General features: G+C 38.6%; 1 protein-coding gene across 2 annotated transcripts in view; it reads right to left on the bottom strand.

Moving 5' to 3' along the window:
• Window positions 1-17,848, bottom strand: part of LOC127494186 (diacylglycerol kinase theta) — a 43,384-nt gene that overhangs the window by 8,463 nt on the left and 17,073 nt on the right. For both annotated transcript variants that reach the window (XM_051859890.1, XM_051859891.1), the window contains exons 4-17: window positions 16,243-16,328; window positions 14,821-14,946; window positions 13,243-13,399; window positions 11,002-11,076; window positions 10,820-10,920; window positions 10,465-10,679; window positions 8,421-8,511; window positions 7,966-8,020; window positions 5,585-5,646; window positions 5,261-5,411; window positions 4,926-4,964; window positions 1,327-1,442; window positions 353-504; window positions 86-234 (exon numbers count right to left, since the gene is read on the bottom strand). In XM_051859890.1, coding sequence (XP_051715850.1) covers window positions 86-234; window positions 353-504; window positions 1,327-1,442; window positions 4,926-4,964; window positions 5,261-5,411; window positions 5,585-5,646; window positions 7,966-8,020; window positions 8,421-8,511; window positions 10,465-10,679; window positions 10,820-10,920; window positions 11,002-11,076; window positions 13,243-13,399; window positions 14,821-14,946; window positions 16,243-16,328 — 1,575 coding nt within the window. The remainder of the gene's footprint in view (window positions 1-85; window positions 235-352; window positions 505-1,326; window positions 1,443-4,925; window positions 4,965-5,260; window positions 5,412-5,584; window positions 5,647-7,965; window positions 8,021-8,420; window positions 8,512-10,464; window positions 10,680-10,819; window positions 10,921-11,001; window positions 11,077-13,242; window positions 13,400-14,820; window positions 14,947-16,242; window positions 16,329-17,848) is intronic.

Genomic DNA, 17,848 nt, shown 5'->3' on the forward strand with positions numbered 1-17,848 from the left:
TAACTGAACACAAATGACAATGGATGCAAACAAATAGTAAAACCTACAGTTAACTAGAATTAAATTATAAACTTCCATCACGCACCTGTGCCCAGCGGTATGATGCTGATCGCTGGCTCAGGACAGGCAATCTTATGTCGGATGGACTCCAGAACCCCCAGCACCCATCCCACTGTGCCGTCTCCTCCACACACCAGGATACGGAAGTGAGGGACGTCCCTAAAAGCATGCAGCCTGTACAGTACACATACCCATACATGTGAGAAGGGAACCTACAGTATTCACCCATACATATTCTAATCAAAACATTAATATCAATTAGACTATCATTCAAAAGGAGAGGAGGTCTAACCCAGGAAGTGGTCCTCCGCTGGTCAGCTCAAACACTTGGTGAGGGTTTAGAAGTTTCCGGAAACTGTATAAGATCTCTCTGCCCTTTAGTCCTCCACTTTTAGGGTTGACAAAGACCAGCAGGGGGCAGCTTCCTTTGGCCAGCTTGCTTTGCTGTTGGGAGAGAAAAGAACCTTTGTTAAACTTGTTGTTGAATTGTACTGTAGTTTCTCACTGGGCCACTAGAGGGACCACTAGATGTATCTAAAGCTTGGGCCAGCATTTTGAACTTTAATGAACAGCCTTCTATTGTTGCAATGAACAGCACGTGACCTACTACTGATTACAATGAAGTCAATATAGGTGATTATTTTGAATCAGCTGTGGGTTCCACTCTCTTAAATACATCACCATCTTGGAATTATAAGTTCTATCTGCATTCCGAGCAGTTTTAAGATATTGAGCTTCAAAGTTTTTGCATTCCATACTGTCCCAAAATGTACACAACTTAAAAAAACATCACATCACATCACATAAATAAGTTGTCACATAATAAGAATATGTGAATAACTAAATTTTGACAAAAATGTCAGATAGAACCTTATAATTCCATCCTCATGTCCCTTTAGGGTCTCCATACAAACCCATACAACTTTGGTCCAAACAAAACACTGGAGCCCACTGAATTTCAATGGTAAAACAAACAAACAAACAAAAAAAGATCTGTTTTGCAGAAGAAATAAGTCATAGAAGGTTGGAATTACATGGCGGTACGTAAATAATGACAGAATTTTCATTACTGAATGAACTATCTTTGAGCCTCATTTAAAAATGCCATGTCAATGTATAAATCACACTGCATTATACAATAAAATATCAAACCAAGTGGCATTTGTTTTAAAGAAAGTGTACAAGAACACTTTCCATATTCACAAATAGGAGTCTGTTGCACCCATTTAGTGTTTAGATTTATGGCTTTGTAAAAAGATGGTGTACCGTGATCTCAGGTATGACAAGTGAGTAGAGCTGTTTGCCACTGATGCTGATGTCTTTGGCCAGCATGTAAATCCTCTCTGCCTCTGAGAAACAGCTGATCTGCAGAACCACAGCACCTGAAAATAGCACACCAGCTCAATTATACAAACACACACTCATTAACACCTGCTCACACCTGGGACACAATTATTTTTAGCTCTGAGCACAATTATTTTTTACCACCTATCATGATATGATGAAATAAGACAAACCCTGCATCTCAATCAGCTCCCTAGCTTGTCAATCAGTATATTGTGTAAATGAATGTGGCCGACTCCCTGATCAGTGCCCTGACTACTGAACTAGGGAGCTGATTGAGACACACGCACGGACACAAAAATCCCATTGCAAGCCTCTATATATCACTAGCAGTAAGGGGCAGTTTTTTAGTTTGCTTGTTTTGAAGAAAAAAAGTAATATTTTTTTCAGATAGTATATATTAAATTAATTAAAAGTGACAGTAAAGACATTTATAATTGTACAAAAAATTTAAAAATGTTCTTTTGAACTTTCTATTCATCAAAGAATTCTAAAAAAAAAAAAAAATGTCACTGTTTCTATAAAGAATGTGCAGCAAAACTTTCAACACATACACATCGATCAGGCATAACATTATGACCACTGACAGGTGAAGTGAATAACACTGATTATCTCTTCATCACAGCACCTGTTAGTGGGTGGGATATGTTAGGCAGCAAGTGAACATTTTGTCCTCAAAGTTGATGTGTTAGAAGCAGGAAAAATGGGCAAGTGTAAGGATTTGAGCGAGTTTGACAAGGGCCAAATTGTGATGGCTAGACGACTGGGTCAGAGCATCTCCAAAACTGCAGCTCTTGTGGGGTGTTCCCGGTCTGCAATGGTCAGTATCTAACAAAAGTGGTCCAAGGAAGGAACAGTGGTGAACCGGCAACAGGGTCATGGGCGGCCAAGGCTCATTGATGCACATGAGGAGCGAAGGCTGGCCCGTCTGGTCTGATCCAACAGACGAGCTACTGTAGCTCAAATTGCTCAAGAAGTTACTGCTGGTTCTGATAGAAAGGTGTCAGAATACACAGTGCATCGCAGTTTGTTGCGTATGGGGCTGCATAGCCGCAGACAAGTCAGGGTGCCCATGCTGACCCCTGTCCACCGCTGAAAGTGCCAACAGAGGGCATGTGAGCATCAGAACTGGACCACGGAGCAATGGAAGAGGTTGGCCTGGTCTAATGAATCACATTTTCTTTTACATCACATGGATGGCCGGGTGCGTATGCGTCACTTACCTGGGGAACACATGGCACCAGGATGCACTATGGGAAGAAGGCAAGCTGGCGAAGGCAGTGTGATGCTTTGGGCAATGTTCTGCTGGCAAACCTTAGGTCCTGCCATCCATGTGGATGTTACTTTGACACGTACCACCTACCTAAGCATTGTTGCAGACCATGTACACCCTTTCATGGAAACAGTTTTCCCTGGTGGCTGTGGCCTCTTTCAGCAGGATAATGCGCCCTGCCACAAAGCAAAAATGGTTCAGGAATGGTTTGAGGAGCACAGCAATGCGTTTGAGGTGTTGACTTGGCCTCCAAATTCCCCAGATCTCAATCCAATCGAGCATGGGATGTGCTGAACAAACAAGTCCGATCCATGGAGGCCCCACCTCGCAACTTACAGGACTTAAAGAATCTGCTGCTAACATCTTACTGCCAGATACTACAGCACACCTTCAGAGGTCTAGTGGAGTCCATGTCTCAACAGGTCAGGGCTGTTTTGGCAGCAAAAGGGGGAATACCACAATATTAGGAAGGTGGTCATAATGTTATGCTTGATCGATGTGTATTTTTTTTTTATACACACATATATATATATATATATATATATATATATATATATATTATAGACAGACACAGACACACACACACACACACACACACACACACACACACACACACACACACACACACACACACAGTGCCAGTGTTTTTTTGTTTTGTGATGGTTGTTCATGAGTCCCTTGTTTGTTCTGAGCAGTTAAACTGAGCTCTGTTCTTCAGAAAAATCCTCCTGGTCCTGCAGATTCTTCAGATTTCCAGCATCTTTTGCATATTTGAACCCTTTCCAGCAGTGACTGTATGATTTTGAGATCCATCTTTTCACACTGAGGACAATTGAGGGACTCAAACACAACTATTAAAAAAGGTTCAAACATTCACTGATGCTCCAGAAGGAAACACGATGCATTAAGAGTCAGGGGGTGAAAACTTTTGAACAGGATGAAGAGGTCCAAATTTTTCTTATTTTGTTTAAATATCAATTTTCTTCATTTAGTACTGCCCTTTGGAAGAAACAGAATATACCTACATGTTTCCCAGAGACAAATGAAGTACAATTTACCTTGATCTTCAAATTCAAAAAGTTTTCACCCCCGGTTCTTAATGCATCGTGTTTCCTTCTGGAGCATCAGTGAATGTTTGAACCTTTTTTAATAGTTGTGTTGGAGTCTCTCAATTGTCCTCAGTGTGAAAAGATGGATCTCAAAATCATACAGTCAATGCTGGAAAGGGTTCAAATATGCAAAAAATGCTTGAAATCTGAAGAATCTGCAGGACCTGGAGGATTTTTCTGAAGAACGCTGAGCAATTTAACTGCTCAGAACAAACAAGGGATTCATGAACAACCATCACAAAACAAACAAACAAACAGTCGTAGATCATCCAGGTAACCACACACAGTATTAAGAATCAATGGTTCACATACTTATGAATGGGGTTATTTTAATAAATTCAGCTATTTTTTTGTCTTGTGAATTATATGTAAACATCTTTTATGTAAAATATCTTACTCAGGACAGTACTAAATAAAAAAATATAATACAAAATGCATGTTCTCTTTTATTTTGTTAAAATTTTTCACATTTTCACAGATTCTGCAAGGGGTTCACAAACTTTCAAGTGGCACTGAGATTTTTCAAAATTTCCAAAATCAAATCAAATTAACAATTATTTTGCATAATATTGTTCACTTAAAATTCACTAAAACAAAACATTCTAGAAATGACACAAGGGAAACTACCACTTCTATTTATTGGCCACTTTGCACACTTACGCACTCCTTGTACCATTTTTATTAGTACAGTAGCCAATGACAGGAAATAATAATAAATAGAAGAGTGTCAGAGCTTGTGTGCTAACCACTTTATATTTTAAGACCTCCGCACAAACCAACACGTCACTGTAACAACATTATAAATATGTTCAAAGCATCAAGGCAAGTGAGCCAGTGGGCATGTTGTGGATGACTGAAAACAACCAGCAGTTCTGAGCGTTTGTGTGCAGAACAAGGGCTTTCATTTACAGAGCGCTGAGAGTAGGCCAGACTGCGGCCCATGGACAAAGCCAGAGGTTTGTTCTGCAGCATGCACCAGCGACCTTCAGTGTTATCAAATAAAGTCATGCAGTTTAGTTGTGCTCAGAACAAAGACGCATATTATAAGTTGCCTCTAATGGAGGGATGCATTTCCTGTGACGAGGAAACAGACTGTTCTCCCACAGAGCCCTATGATTTACAGATTTGGTTGCTCTTACCTTGTTCAGCATACACGTGAGTGATAGTGACCAAGTGACCTGGGTGTGGAAGAGAGAGAGAGAGATATGATTAGTGTTAACCCTGGCAAGAAATCATCAGTAGTCACTATATAATCCGCTCTAATCCCTCCCAGCAGAGTGGCGACATGGCATATTTACGATGAGTACACAAGTATGTCAGACTTATAGGTCAGCATTGTTAAAGGACAATTTCATGAAAAGATTAATAGAATCCAAAGAGATTGACGGGACGAACGGCTAAAATCCAAAGGATCTGAGCAGTTTAAACCTTGAGCTTACACATCATTCAAGCACACAGAGATGTGCAGACTCACTTTTGATGGCGAGGTGTTCGGACAGCAGGTGTGCGTATTCCTCTTTGTCGAGTTGTGTCGGAAAGCCTCCCAAGAGCAGACTGACCTGCACCACTCGATTCCTGCTTTCCTCGATGTAAAACCGTGTCTGATTCATCTGTCGCAATGATGTCTGAAAGTCACATGCACAGAATCAGAGTTTGAGACAACCAAGAAGCTCTCACAAGATTTTTTCCATAACAAGCACACGGACGGTGTAAAATTAGTGTGCTGTGCTTATCAGGGCTCATCGCCTTGAGCGTTTTCCAAATGCCAAGCAATATCAGCATGTCCCGCCCCACATACCTTCCGTATCTCCAGCAGTTTGTCCAGTAAAAGCTCCTGACCGCTGAGGACTTGCCGTTGAACTAAAGATGGGAAAGAAACACAAGGTCAGGATATCATGATATTGTCCAGACTTTTCAAAGCATTTCTATGTTGTAAGGTGTTAAACCAAAGTCTAGTCCTTGACAGGTCTTAAAATTAGGTAAATACAACCTCAGATGAACAACACATGACATATTACACCATGTCATGATTTATTCAACAAAAACAAGGCCAAAATGGAGAAGTATACCCTTATTGCTTCCGTAGGAATTAAGAGGGTAAGTAGCAGTCAGGCACTGCTAATCAAATGCCCTTGATTAATTGATCATCAGCAAGCGTGACCAACTCTATACAAGCAGAAGTTTCGCAGTTTGCTGGTCTGGACCATTCAGGTGTGTGTTAACACAATGCCAAGGAGGAAAGACATCAGCAATGATCTTAGAGAAGCAATTGTTGCTGCCATCAGTCTAGGAAGGGTTACAAGGCCATTTCCAAACAATTTGAAGTCCATCATTCTACAGCGAGGAAGATTATTCACAAGTGGAAAACATTCAAGACAGTTGCCAATCTTCCCAGGAGTGGACATCCCAGCAAATTCACCCCACGGTCAGACCGTACAATGCTTAGAGAAATTGCAAAGAAAAAAAAACAAGAGCTACATCTCAGACTATACAGGCCTCAGTTAAAGGGTTAGTTCACCCAAAAATGAAAATTCTGTCATTTATTACTCACCCTCATGCCGTTCCACACCCGTAAGACCTTTGTTAATCTTCGGAACACAAATTAAGATGTTTTTGTTAAAAATCCATTGGCTCAGTGAGGCCTCCATAGCCAGCAATGACATTTCCTCTCTCAAGATCCATTAATGTACTAAAAACATATTTAAATCAGTTCATGTGAGTACAGTGGTTCAATATTAATATGATAAAGCGACGAGAATATTTTTGGTGCGCCAAAAAAACCAAAATAATAACTTACATAGTGATGGCCGACTTCAAAATACTGCTTCAGGAAGCTTCGGAGCGTTATAAATCAGCGTATCGAATCATGATTCGGATTGCGTGTCAAACCGCCAAACTGCTGAAATCACGTGACTTTGGCGCTCCGAACCGCTGATTCATAATGCTCCGAAGCTTCCTGAATTTTGAAATCGGCCATCACTATATAAGTCGGTTTTTTTTTGTTTTTTTTTGCCGCACCAAAAATATTCTCGTCGCTTTATAATATTAATATTGAACCACTGTACTCACATGAACTGAATTAAATATGTTTTTAGTACATTAATGGATCTTGAGAGAGGAAATGTCATTGCTGGCTAAGGAGGCCTCACTGAGCCATCGGATTTCAACAAAAATATCTTAATTTGTGTTCCGAAGATTAACGAAGGTCTTACGGGTGTGGAACGCCATGAGGCTGAGTAATAAATGACATTATTTTCATTTTTGGGTGAACTAACCCTTTAACATGTTAAATGTTAAAGTTCATGAGAGTAAAATTAGAAAAAGACCAGACAAGTATGGCATGTTTGGAAGGGTTGCCAGAAGAAAGCTTCTTCTCTCTAGAAAGAACATGGCGGCACGGCTTTGGTTTGCAAACTAGCATCTAAACAAACTACAAGACTTCCGGAACAATGTCCTTTGGACAGGCGAGACCAAAGTGGAGATTTTTAGCCATAATGCCCAGCGCCACATTTGGTGAAAACCAAACACAGCATATCGGCACAAACACCTCATACAAACTGACAAACGCAGTGGTGGAGGGGTGATGATTTGGGCTTGTTTTGCAGCCACAGGACCTAGGCACCTTGCAGTCATTGAGTCGACCATAAACTCCTCTGCATACCAAAGTATTCTAGAGTCAAATGTGAAGCCATCTGTCCAACAGCTAAAGCTTGGCCAAAATCAGGTCATGCAACTGGACAATGATCCCAAGCACACCAGCTAATCTACAACAGAATGGCTGAAAAAGAAAAGAATCAAGGTGTTGCACTGGTCCAGACCTCAACCAGACTGAAATTCTGTGGTAGGACTTTAAGAGAGCTGTGCATAAACAGATTGCCCACAAACCTCAATGAACTGAAGCAACATTGTAAAGAATAGTCGGCAAAAAACATCTAAACGATATTCTACATCAACTGAATCATAAGGCGTACTTAGTTTGTCACACATGGCTTCTTCATTTTGACTTTATTTTTGTTAAATAAATAATGACAGTGTAATATATTATGGGTTGTTGTTGATCTGAGGTTTTATTTACCTAATTTTAAGAATTGCTAAAGAACCAGATGATTTTTTTATGTCCTCCTGATACATAAAACCATAGAAATCAATGTCCTTTCTTTTTCACATAAGAGATCTTACCTTGTTTGCTGCTCATGAAAACTTCTACAAGGTTAAAGTCAGCAGGGTTGTCATTCTAAAGATATTTGCAAAAACATGAGGATTAACATACAAATGCATAAAAGTAAAACAACAACAACAACAACAAAACTAGTTCATAAAAAGTAAAAATAACTAGATTTTTGCATTTAATGAATCTACTGTGGCATTCACCTGTGCAAAACGAATGCCACGAAGACACAAGGGTATTACAAGTGGCACTTGCTACCATATACGGTAGACAAATATCATAAGTTTGATTGCTTGTAAAAGTAATGGCACACATTTCCATGTGTTGAGGCATTAGCAATGTTTGTGGCACAAATATGTTTGTCATAGTGTCATATGTGTCATGTGTCATAGTACTAATACATAGAGTTAAAGGGTATGTTCAAATAACCCTAAATTGTGTTTTTGAGAAGTGAAATCCAAGTTACCTGTTTTCCTAGTTGTGAGAGCACATCCTTTATGACTGTGTCTACCATGCTGTTTTTCCCAGCAGTCACTGAGATGTAGATGACTCCAACCCTGAAACACAAATGTGAAACCTAAGAATTTTCCTCATTACACCATCATTTGAAAACGTAAAGCATCGAAAAACGTTCCATCCCATGATTCACCAGCGGTTTGGCACTGTATAAATCATCCGCTGTTCTGCCACTGAAATTTCAGACAACATTTTGATTTACTGTGGTCAATATTACATAAGAATAAACACGTTTGATTGTGGCACTAACTGGCAGCATGTGTTAAGCCTGACTCAATCCCTCCCTGACTCAAAACTATGTTAATAAAACATAAAATACTTTAATTTGTTCCAGACCCATGTTAACGAAACTAACTTAATGGAAACATCAAGGACATGAGTGGCACTGCTCTTCTTTTCAAGAAATCTAAAGTTTTCCTGATGATTTGCTGTAGGCGATGAGGGTCCATCAGCATTTGTGATCCATTTTCTGCTGGCATGGCAACAACATCTTAGGTAAACCATGGATGCTGTGTCATCTCCGTGGCAACTAGACACACAACAGCAATACTGTCATCAGTCGAGCCAAGTGTGTTTTGATGGGTTTCATATACACTTGCCCTCACTGAGTGGTACACGACACAACTACTGTCCATTTCCTTGCAATGCCTGAAGATGATATATGGTTTGTTTGGAGAAGCGAGAGGATTGATGTGCCATAAAACCCTTAGATAAGTAAACTGTAAGCTAGAACCTCCGTTTTGACGCAAGAACTGAGCATCTTTACGATGTGTCTGTATGTAAAATGCATTTTCCATTCTGTTTTGTTTATCTATTTATAGCTAACTTTGTCTTCTAAAGAGGGGTTTGTGTTATGTATTGTCTACGATAATATAAAGTGCAAGCTGACAGTGAGTAGCCTATTTGTATACAGAATGCCCTCAAAATTCAAGATGGGTGCCTCAAACGCCTCTGTGTTTTTTTGTCTTAACTATATCATATGCCATTAATATAAGCAGTGTGACATGAGCAAGCGTGCTGTTCTTCCCGAATATCAGCATGATTGCAAATGTGAAACTGATTTTATACAACAGTTCAAGAAGCAATAAGTTAATATTGAGAGTTACATTTTAAGACACAATATTGTTTCTTGCTTTATTTCCCAAATGAAAATAGTTGCATCTCTGAGCAACACAGTGTTTCGTTACTAAATGAATCTGCGCTTTATGAATAAATCAGGTGAGTCAGTTATTCAATGACTCATTCATAAAGACAGTTACTTGCTACGTTCCTGAATGAATCAGCCATTTCAACGAATCGGCTGAATTAATGACTTAATGACTCAGTGAATGCCAACCACTTACTGACTTGATATATAATTAATTACTGTTATTGAAAAAGTTCCAGAAAATAATCAAGATAACTTTTTTTGCTGTTGTTGTTGTTGTTAATATCGCACGTCCCTACTTCTTTAGCATTTTTTCTTTGTGTAGCTTGTGGGTTATTTAAAGGAATATTATGGTTTAAGTCATTTACTTTTTTAATACACATTACTGGTTTAATTGTACATGAGTAATGACTAATCATCTTTTTTCAAAATATAAAATATAATAAAAAATATGATAAAAACATAATAAATGACTTAGCTTTCCTGATGTCACCAAGCCTTCTCATTTTCAAACCATTTTTGAACAAGTCTCCTGAATTCTTAGTCAATTCCTTGTATATAATATTAAGGCCCATACTAATTTATTTTTCTCATTGAATATTCCATTTCAGTTAAAATACATTGGATTATGTAAGTAAAATGGGGTGCAAACACTGTGTCATGCTGACTTTAAATACCATGCCACAGGTACTGTTGACAGAACTTGAGTTTAACCTGTAAGATTGCTTTAAAGAATGCGTTTCCTCTACATTCTTGTACACTTTCTTGTAAATAGTCATTATGGCAGTCGGACAACACTAAACAAAATAGCAGAACATGATGCACTAAAAGCAGAAGTAGAGCTCACTTTTGCCAGCGGTGGTAAATCTTCACCACCTCTGTTTCTCTGGGTTTTGCTCTGAGCACCCAAGAATCAGACATGGTGTCCTTAAAAACGGGCTTGTTGTCTGGGCTGCCATTACGGTTGATGATGTCATCTGTAAACAGTCCCTGTTGACCGTAACTCTGTAGCTCATAATCCTGCGGTTCATCTGGAATGTAGAACGCTCTGAGCGCTGCTTCCTGTCAGGACAGGAAATCAGAAACAACAGAATGAAACTGACAATAAAGTTTGAGTGCTATTCAAGCATGATCTTTATATAACACTTTTGATGTATACACTGTAATTCAGGTGAAACCTGATCAGGGAAAAAACATCTCACCACCACTTCCTCATTCTTGATTATTCGAGGGATTGAAACCAAACGAAACTGATTGCGCTTAGCTGCATCGTCACCATCGAAAACTTTCAGAGTCTGTTTACCTGTAGGCCAAAAGATGGGAGATTACTTTGGGCGCAAGGGTGATTATTACCATTAGCCATGATGTAATTTTTGGTTTGTACCCGTGTCAGGTGATCCTGTAGGTTGATTCTCCTTTAATGTTACCGGACTCTGAGTATCGACATCATCCAGGTTATCTGGAGAAAACACAATTCTCTATGACCATTTACAGACATGTGATCTTGTTATTTGATATTCAAAGGTGAATAGGACAGTCTAACAATGAATTGAAGGGTTCAATTAAAATGTGCAATTTCCCACCCATCTTATTTTCAAGGATTATACATTTAATCGTAGAAAATGGTAATTAAAACAGAACAGGGTTATTGTGCTCATTAGCATTGAAGAAATGTTCCGGGTTCAATAAAAGTTAAATACGGCTGTGACATGTAGTGGAGTACCAAAGAAAACAATTGTGACATGCCTCCCAGTTTGTAAAAACAAGCAAAAAATGTTCAGTAATGGACTTGCAATGGAAATCTATAGAGCATTGCAGCGGGATATAAAACTTCTAAAGTATAGCCACATGACTTACCAATTATGGGAGCAATTATAAGACTTGATTGATAAACTGTGCATTTATATTCAATATAATCACTGTAACTTTCACATGATACATACAGGGATACCAAAAAGACTGTATAAAGGGGGGAAAAAATCCATGTCTAGAGTTCCATAACAAAAAGGATAATTTAGCCAACTTTTAACTTTTGAACAATAGTGTGTGTAGTCTGTAAGATTTTTTAAATTCTTGTTTTTGAAAGACATCTCATGTTCACAAAGACTGCATTTATTTGATCAAAAATACAGTAAAAACAGTATTAAATATTACTGTAATTTAAAACAACTGTTCTATTTTAATATGTAACTTTAAAATGTAATTTATTCCTGTGATAGCAAAGCTCAATTTTCTCATTCAAAATAAATCATTTTAAAGCGTTAGTTCACCCAAAAATGAAAATTATGTCATTTATTACTCACCCTCATGTCTTTCCAAACCCTTAAGCCTTCGTTCATCTTCAGAACACAAATTAAGATATTTTTGATGAAATCCGATGGCTCAGTGAGGCCTCTATTGCCAGCAAGATAATTAACACTTTCAGATGTCCAAAAAGCTACTAAAAACAAATTTATGTGAGTACAATGGTTCAACCTTAATATTATAAAGCGACGAGAATACTTTTTGTGAACCAAAAAAAACAAAATAACGACTTTTCAACAATATCTAGTGATGGCCGTTTTCAAAACACTGCCTCGAAGCTTTGCGAATCTTTTGTTTCGAATCAGTGGTTCAGAGCGTGTATCAAACTGCCAAAGTCACGTGAACTATACTGAAATCATGTGACTTTGGCGCTCCGAACCACTGATTCGAAACAAAAGATTCATAAAGATGAACTGAAGATGAACGAAGATCTTACGGGTGTGGAACGTCATGAGGGTGGATAATAAATGACAGAATTTTCATTTTTGGGTGAATGAAACCTTTAATATGTTGAATGGGTGCTCAAGACAATTTTCTCATTATTATCAGTGTTGTCAAAATGTTGTTCTGCTTAATATTTTGGTGGAAACTTTTTTTTTTTCTTGTTTTTTGTTTTTATTCTTTTAATACATCCTTGCTAAAAGTAAGTATTCATTTCTTTAAAAAAAAGTACTTACCCCAAACCTATAATTAAAGGGTTAGTTCACCCCAAAATAAAAATTCTGTCATTAATTACTCACCCTCATGTCATTCCAAACCCATAAGACTTTTGTTCATCTTTGGAACACAAACGTCTTTTTAACACAAAAAGACATTTTTGTGCACAAAAGATTTTTTTAATGAAATATGAGAGCTTTCTGTCCCTCCATTGACAGCCTACGCAACTACCATTTTCAAGCCCCAGAAAAGTCATTAAATTGAGGTTAAACCACTGGTGTCACATGGATTACTTGTATGAACTCTTTAATACCTTTCGGGGGCTTGAAAGTAGTAGTTGCACAGGCTCTTAGAAAGCATAGAAACCTCTTAGATTTCATTAAAAAGATCTTAATTTGTGTTCTGAAGATGAACAAATGTCTTACGGGTTTATAGCGACATTAATTAATGACAGAATTTTTATTTTTGGGTGAACTAACCTTTAAGTGCATTAATGCAAACATATTTGTGCTTGTTTTTACCACCTTGATGAACAATTGTCTGGGCTAATGAACAGCATGCCACAGCTGCTGTGCACAGAACTGTTGTAAATCGGAACATTCAGCTTCAGCTTTAAGGTGTCCGCTCAGATTTCAGTGAGAATGTGAAAGTGTCTAGGCATTACCCATCTCTCCGTGCTGGGAATTCTCTGAGATCCTGTAACAGTGCATCTTGCTGAAGTTCCGTGAGCAGATCCACACGCAGCTGGGGTGAAGAATCATGTTCCGCAGTCGTCCCAGACTGCACTCCGAGGAGATGATTATGTAACATGACGCATGTGCCTGCAAACATATACATACAGATAAGCTGTTGAGCCAAGAGCTCACAAGCTCTAGTACAGCTTTATGAGAACTGAAGTTTTTCTAATAATAAAGACAACAGATGGTTCATTTATTTATCCAAAGCAACATATAGAGAGATTGTTCCTGTATTAAGTGTGCTATATTAACCAGGGGGTTAGATGGCTTGCTGAAGAGCACAATGGTCTACCATTCATGGATTGACCTTTGCAGGGTTTCAACCAACAACCTTTTGGTTACCTGTCCTGATCTTTGACCACTAGACCACACCACCCCAACTAAAATAAAAGTAAAGCTACAGTCTGTGTGTATAAGTCCTTTACTTGTGTCTTTGTTCTTAAAATCCCTCTAAATCCTAGAGGTTTGTGCTTTCAGAGTATTAGGGCTGAAACAGCCATTTCAAATGTGTACTCTGAAGCCTTCGTCCTCAAAAAACCTTTTGCTCAGGCAATACTGCTTACATCATCTACTAGCCTACAGTACATGCTGAAATACTTGAGAGCTGGGAGGGGGTGGAATGGATGCTAGTGTTCAGAGGGACGTGCTATAATAGCTGGAGTGCAGTAGAGTAGAGCGTTTTATCTCCGGGAGCTAAATAAAACAATGCAGGAAAAAAGTGCAGAGTGAGCCATCGGTACAGTATGTAATTCTAGTGACACAGTGGCTCTCTTCCAAAACCTGCATCGTTGCCTATGTAGGCAGGTGACTTATAAGTCAGCATCCTAACTGAAATGGAAACTCATATGTGAGTGATTTGGAATATGGCCATACAATTAATGCAAAGTGGCTGACTCAACATTTTTAAATATCACGAAAGGAACAACAACAAGCATAACTTAAGCATATACTATAAACCAAATTCATTTCAGGCCAGAGTAATGCATTCTGGGATTTCCTTCTTTGTAAAAAATATAAGAGATGTTGTCTTAGAATCTGGAAAAACAAATATCTTAAGAGGCAGCTTAATTAGGCTGCCTACCTTTTGATGCCTTAAAATGTTATCTATGGAGGAAGCGTGATTGGTTTTGGAACAAAGGTACAGTAATGTGGCAACCACCTACAATCGAAACCAGGAAACCAGGCAATAAAAAAATAGCAACTACCAAGATGACAGAGGAATAAAACCTCAACAGCAAGCTTACTAGGTTTTACTGTATTCAACTTTGACCGAGTACAATTTTGTGAGTGCTGACTGGAGCTGCATCCCACATTGCACCTGTTAAATAATTGACTGATTCTTTGTGAGACACGACAGCCTAAAAGCCCACTCACCTTCATTCTTATGACTAAATAATGAAGCTGTTTGTGTGATGAAAACAGCTGACAACAGGCAAACTGAAAGTGTTGAATGCTAAGACATGTAAAGGTTGGGTGCACTGTAAAAACGAGACGCAAACACTTACCGTAATGCCGCACCACTCACATCTCATGCCAGCCAGGACGTCTGAGGAGCTGCAGGTACGACGGCAGACCTCACAGCGGGCACCTGAGGACATGTTGCCCTCCCGCCAGTGGTGCTGGTACGTATCCTACCAGAGCAGGAGGGGATGATGGGTTAGAAAAAGCCATGTGGCCAATAATACAATCTAGAGCAATAATAGAGCTAGGGGATGTGATTTACCCAGGACATGTTCCTGGATCAACATCCTAGTTACACTTTCTGCTGGGGTTGAACAACATACTTATCAACCAATCTTTTCCTTCTGACTTTCGGGGTAATTTGAAGTTTGATCTATAATTAGAAATGATCTAATTATAGAATTCTAAGTAGAAAGACAAGGGCTGCATTGGAAAGCTTGGGCAGCTGACTTGTTCCCTTGCTGCCCTATTAAGCAATGACTTTGCAGGCAGCATTTGCGCACAAAGGTACCTTGTGAGGCTGCATAACGGTTTAATGATTGATCTACAACAAAATAGAGTATGCTTTGGTGACAACTAAGCATATATTTAATTACTACAATAGTAACTTCTCGCTAGAAATGACATCAAAAGTGGAAAATGTTGCTCAAAAAAGTACATTTACACACAAACTGACCACCAACTGCAACTTTCAGATGCCATCTTTACTTTTTAGCTCAACTGTCACAGAATGGAAAGCACAAGATTGTGGGATATTAAAGGCAGAGAAGGATACATCTATGCTGCCTTCAAAAATTTATCAGATGAAGGTATCTCAGTAGAAAGGAAGTGAAGCAAACATTAGATTTGGATATGGCTTGATGCCTTCCATCCTTGGAATGCGTCCTCTGAAGGAAGTATTTTTAAGCTTTCGGATGAAGCCAAGATTGTGTTCTAATTAAGTTAAATTATCTTGAGTGCTATAAAGGAAAAAAATACCAATCTTCAAACTTGTTTTCATACACTATCTAGAAATGTACATTTTTACATTGCCTGTGTAAAAGTGCAGTCACATTAGCGAAATTTTGTGGGCAAAAAGGTTCATTGTCCATTGCCAATAGTATAGTCACTTTCAAACCAAGCAGTTTTCTTTTGGTCAACACGGCAAACTTGCATGGAAACTTTTTCGCCTTCATACGAAACTCCCAAACGCGTGGACAACAATAACACTTTTTAATCACAAATAACAATAAGTAGGCTACATGTAGTGTAATCATGTAGTGTTAATCAGTACTAATGTACTTAAAATCTACCAAACGATAATTTCAAGTGTGAAAAAAAGCTTCTGACAAACTATGAAAAATTCAAATTACTTTTCAAGTCAAGGTCAGCCACTGTTTTATTCTCTGGTCTGCTGGCTTTAAATGTCAGGTTAATATATCATTAGAAACAGAAGGAGATGGTGCAGTCCTGCTTCTTATACTCACAATGTCTTGCCCTCCATCTTGGTGGCAGAAACGACAATCGCTAACGCTGAACGGTGCACAGTCGCTGTGGACATGTAGCTCACACACTGAAAGACATGAAAGGTAAGGTTACTGATAGAACACAGAGTGTCTTTATGTGATTTATCCACTAAGCAAGCATCATCTGAGGTAAAACAGTTGATTCATTAATAGATTTATTAGATCATAGATTCATTTTATTAGTACAGACACTATTAGTGCTGTCTGTGAGGTGTTACAGGCCTGATAGAGGGAAAAGCCACTTAATTCATGTTATTGTAGCAAATGTTTGAGTGGGTGTGGGAATTAAAGACCGACTTTTCTTGTGAATTTCATTTGTGCCTTTTGTATTCGAGAGAGGAAGAGAGATAGAAAGAGAGAGTTAGAGTATGATGTTTTCCTTTTCAGCTCGGTTCTTAGAATTCAGCCCACTGCAAAAGGCCATTCTGCCATTTCCATGGCAACAGCAGCTTTCCAAACAGGAACAGCCAGCACAGACAAATGAGCAATAACAGAATACAAAAAAAAAAAAAAAAAAAGACCAAGACCAAGTCAAGGGTTTGGGGAAACAGGAAAAAAAACAAAACAGAAAAGGTTTCAGAGGAAACATTGAAAGAGCCTGATTATTAAAATAAGGGAAAAGATATTTTCATCACTGAAGATAACTGCAACCCTTCAGAAAAAACCTACTGTACCTACTTTCATCTATTAAAGAGGCTATATATGTAGTATTCAGAAGTCCATGTTAATAGTGACACCGGTGGCTGTTAAGTGAACTCAGCCAGCAACTTATTGCTCGGGCTCGCGCTCGTGCACATGTAACGTATACGAGACTGAATGTGATTAATGGCCTCGATACACTCACAGGGAAGTTCTTTTTCATTTTTCCGCTTAAAAGTAAAAAGAAGTTGGAAACACCTTTGCAGCGATATACTGTTAAAGGGTTAGTTCACCCAAAAATGAAAATAATGTCAATTATTACTCACCCTCATGCCGTTCCACACCCGTAAGACCTTCGTTCATCTTCGGAACACAAATTAAGATATTTTTGTTGAAATCCGATGGCTCAGTGAGGCCTGCATCGCCAGCAATGACATTTCCTCTCTCAAGATCCATTAATGTGCTAAAAACATATTCAAATCAGTTCATCTGAGTACAGTGGTTCAATATTAATATTATAAAGCGACGAGAATATTTTTGGTGCGCCAAAAAAACAAAATAATGACTTATATAGTGATGGCTGATTTCAAAACACTGCTTCAGTTAACATTAATGGATCTTGAGAGAGGAAATGTCATTGTTGGCTATGCAGGCATCACTGAGCCATCGGATTTCAACAAAAATATCTTAATTTGCGTTCCGAAGATGAACAAAGGTCTTACGGGTGTGGAACACCATGAGGATGAGTAATAAATTACATTATTTTCATTTTTGGGTGAACTAACCCTTTAACGAACATCCAGACGCCGTCCACTAAGCTGAGAGCGCCGTTTAGATGAATATGTAAATATGTGCTGTGTGCTTTTCTCTCAAAAACAAAATAAACATACAACAAAAATGACAGCGGTGAGAAATCAGCAGTTAAGAA

This window comes from Ctenopharyngodon idella, chromosome 14, assembly GCF_019924925.1.
Source record: "Ctenopharyngodon idella isolate HZGC_01 chromosome 14, HZGC01, whole genome shotgun sequence".
In the NCBI taxonomy this organism is placed as follows: domain Eukaryota; kingdom Metazoa; phylum Chordata; class Actinopteri; order Cypriniformes; family Xenocyprididae; genus Ctenopharyngodon; species Ctenopharyngodon idella.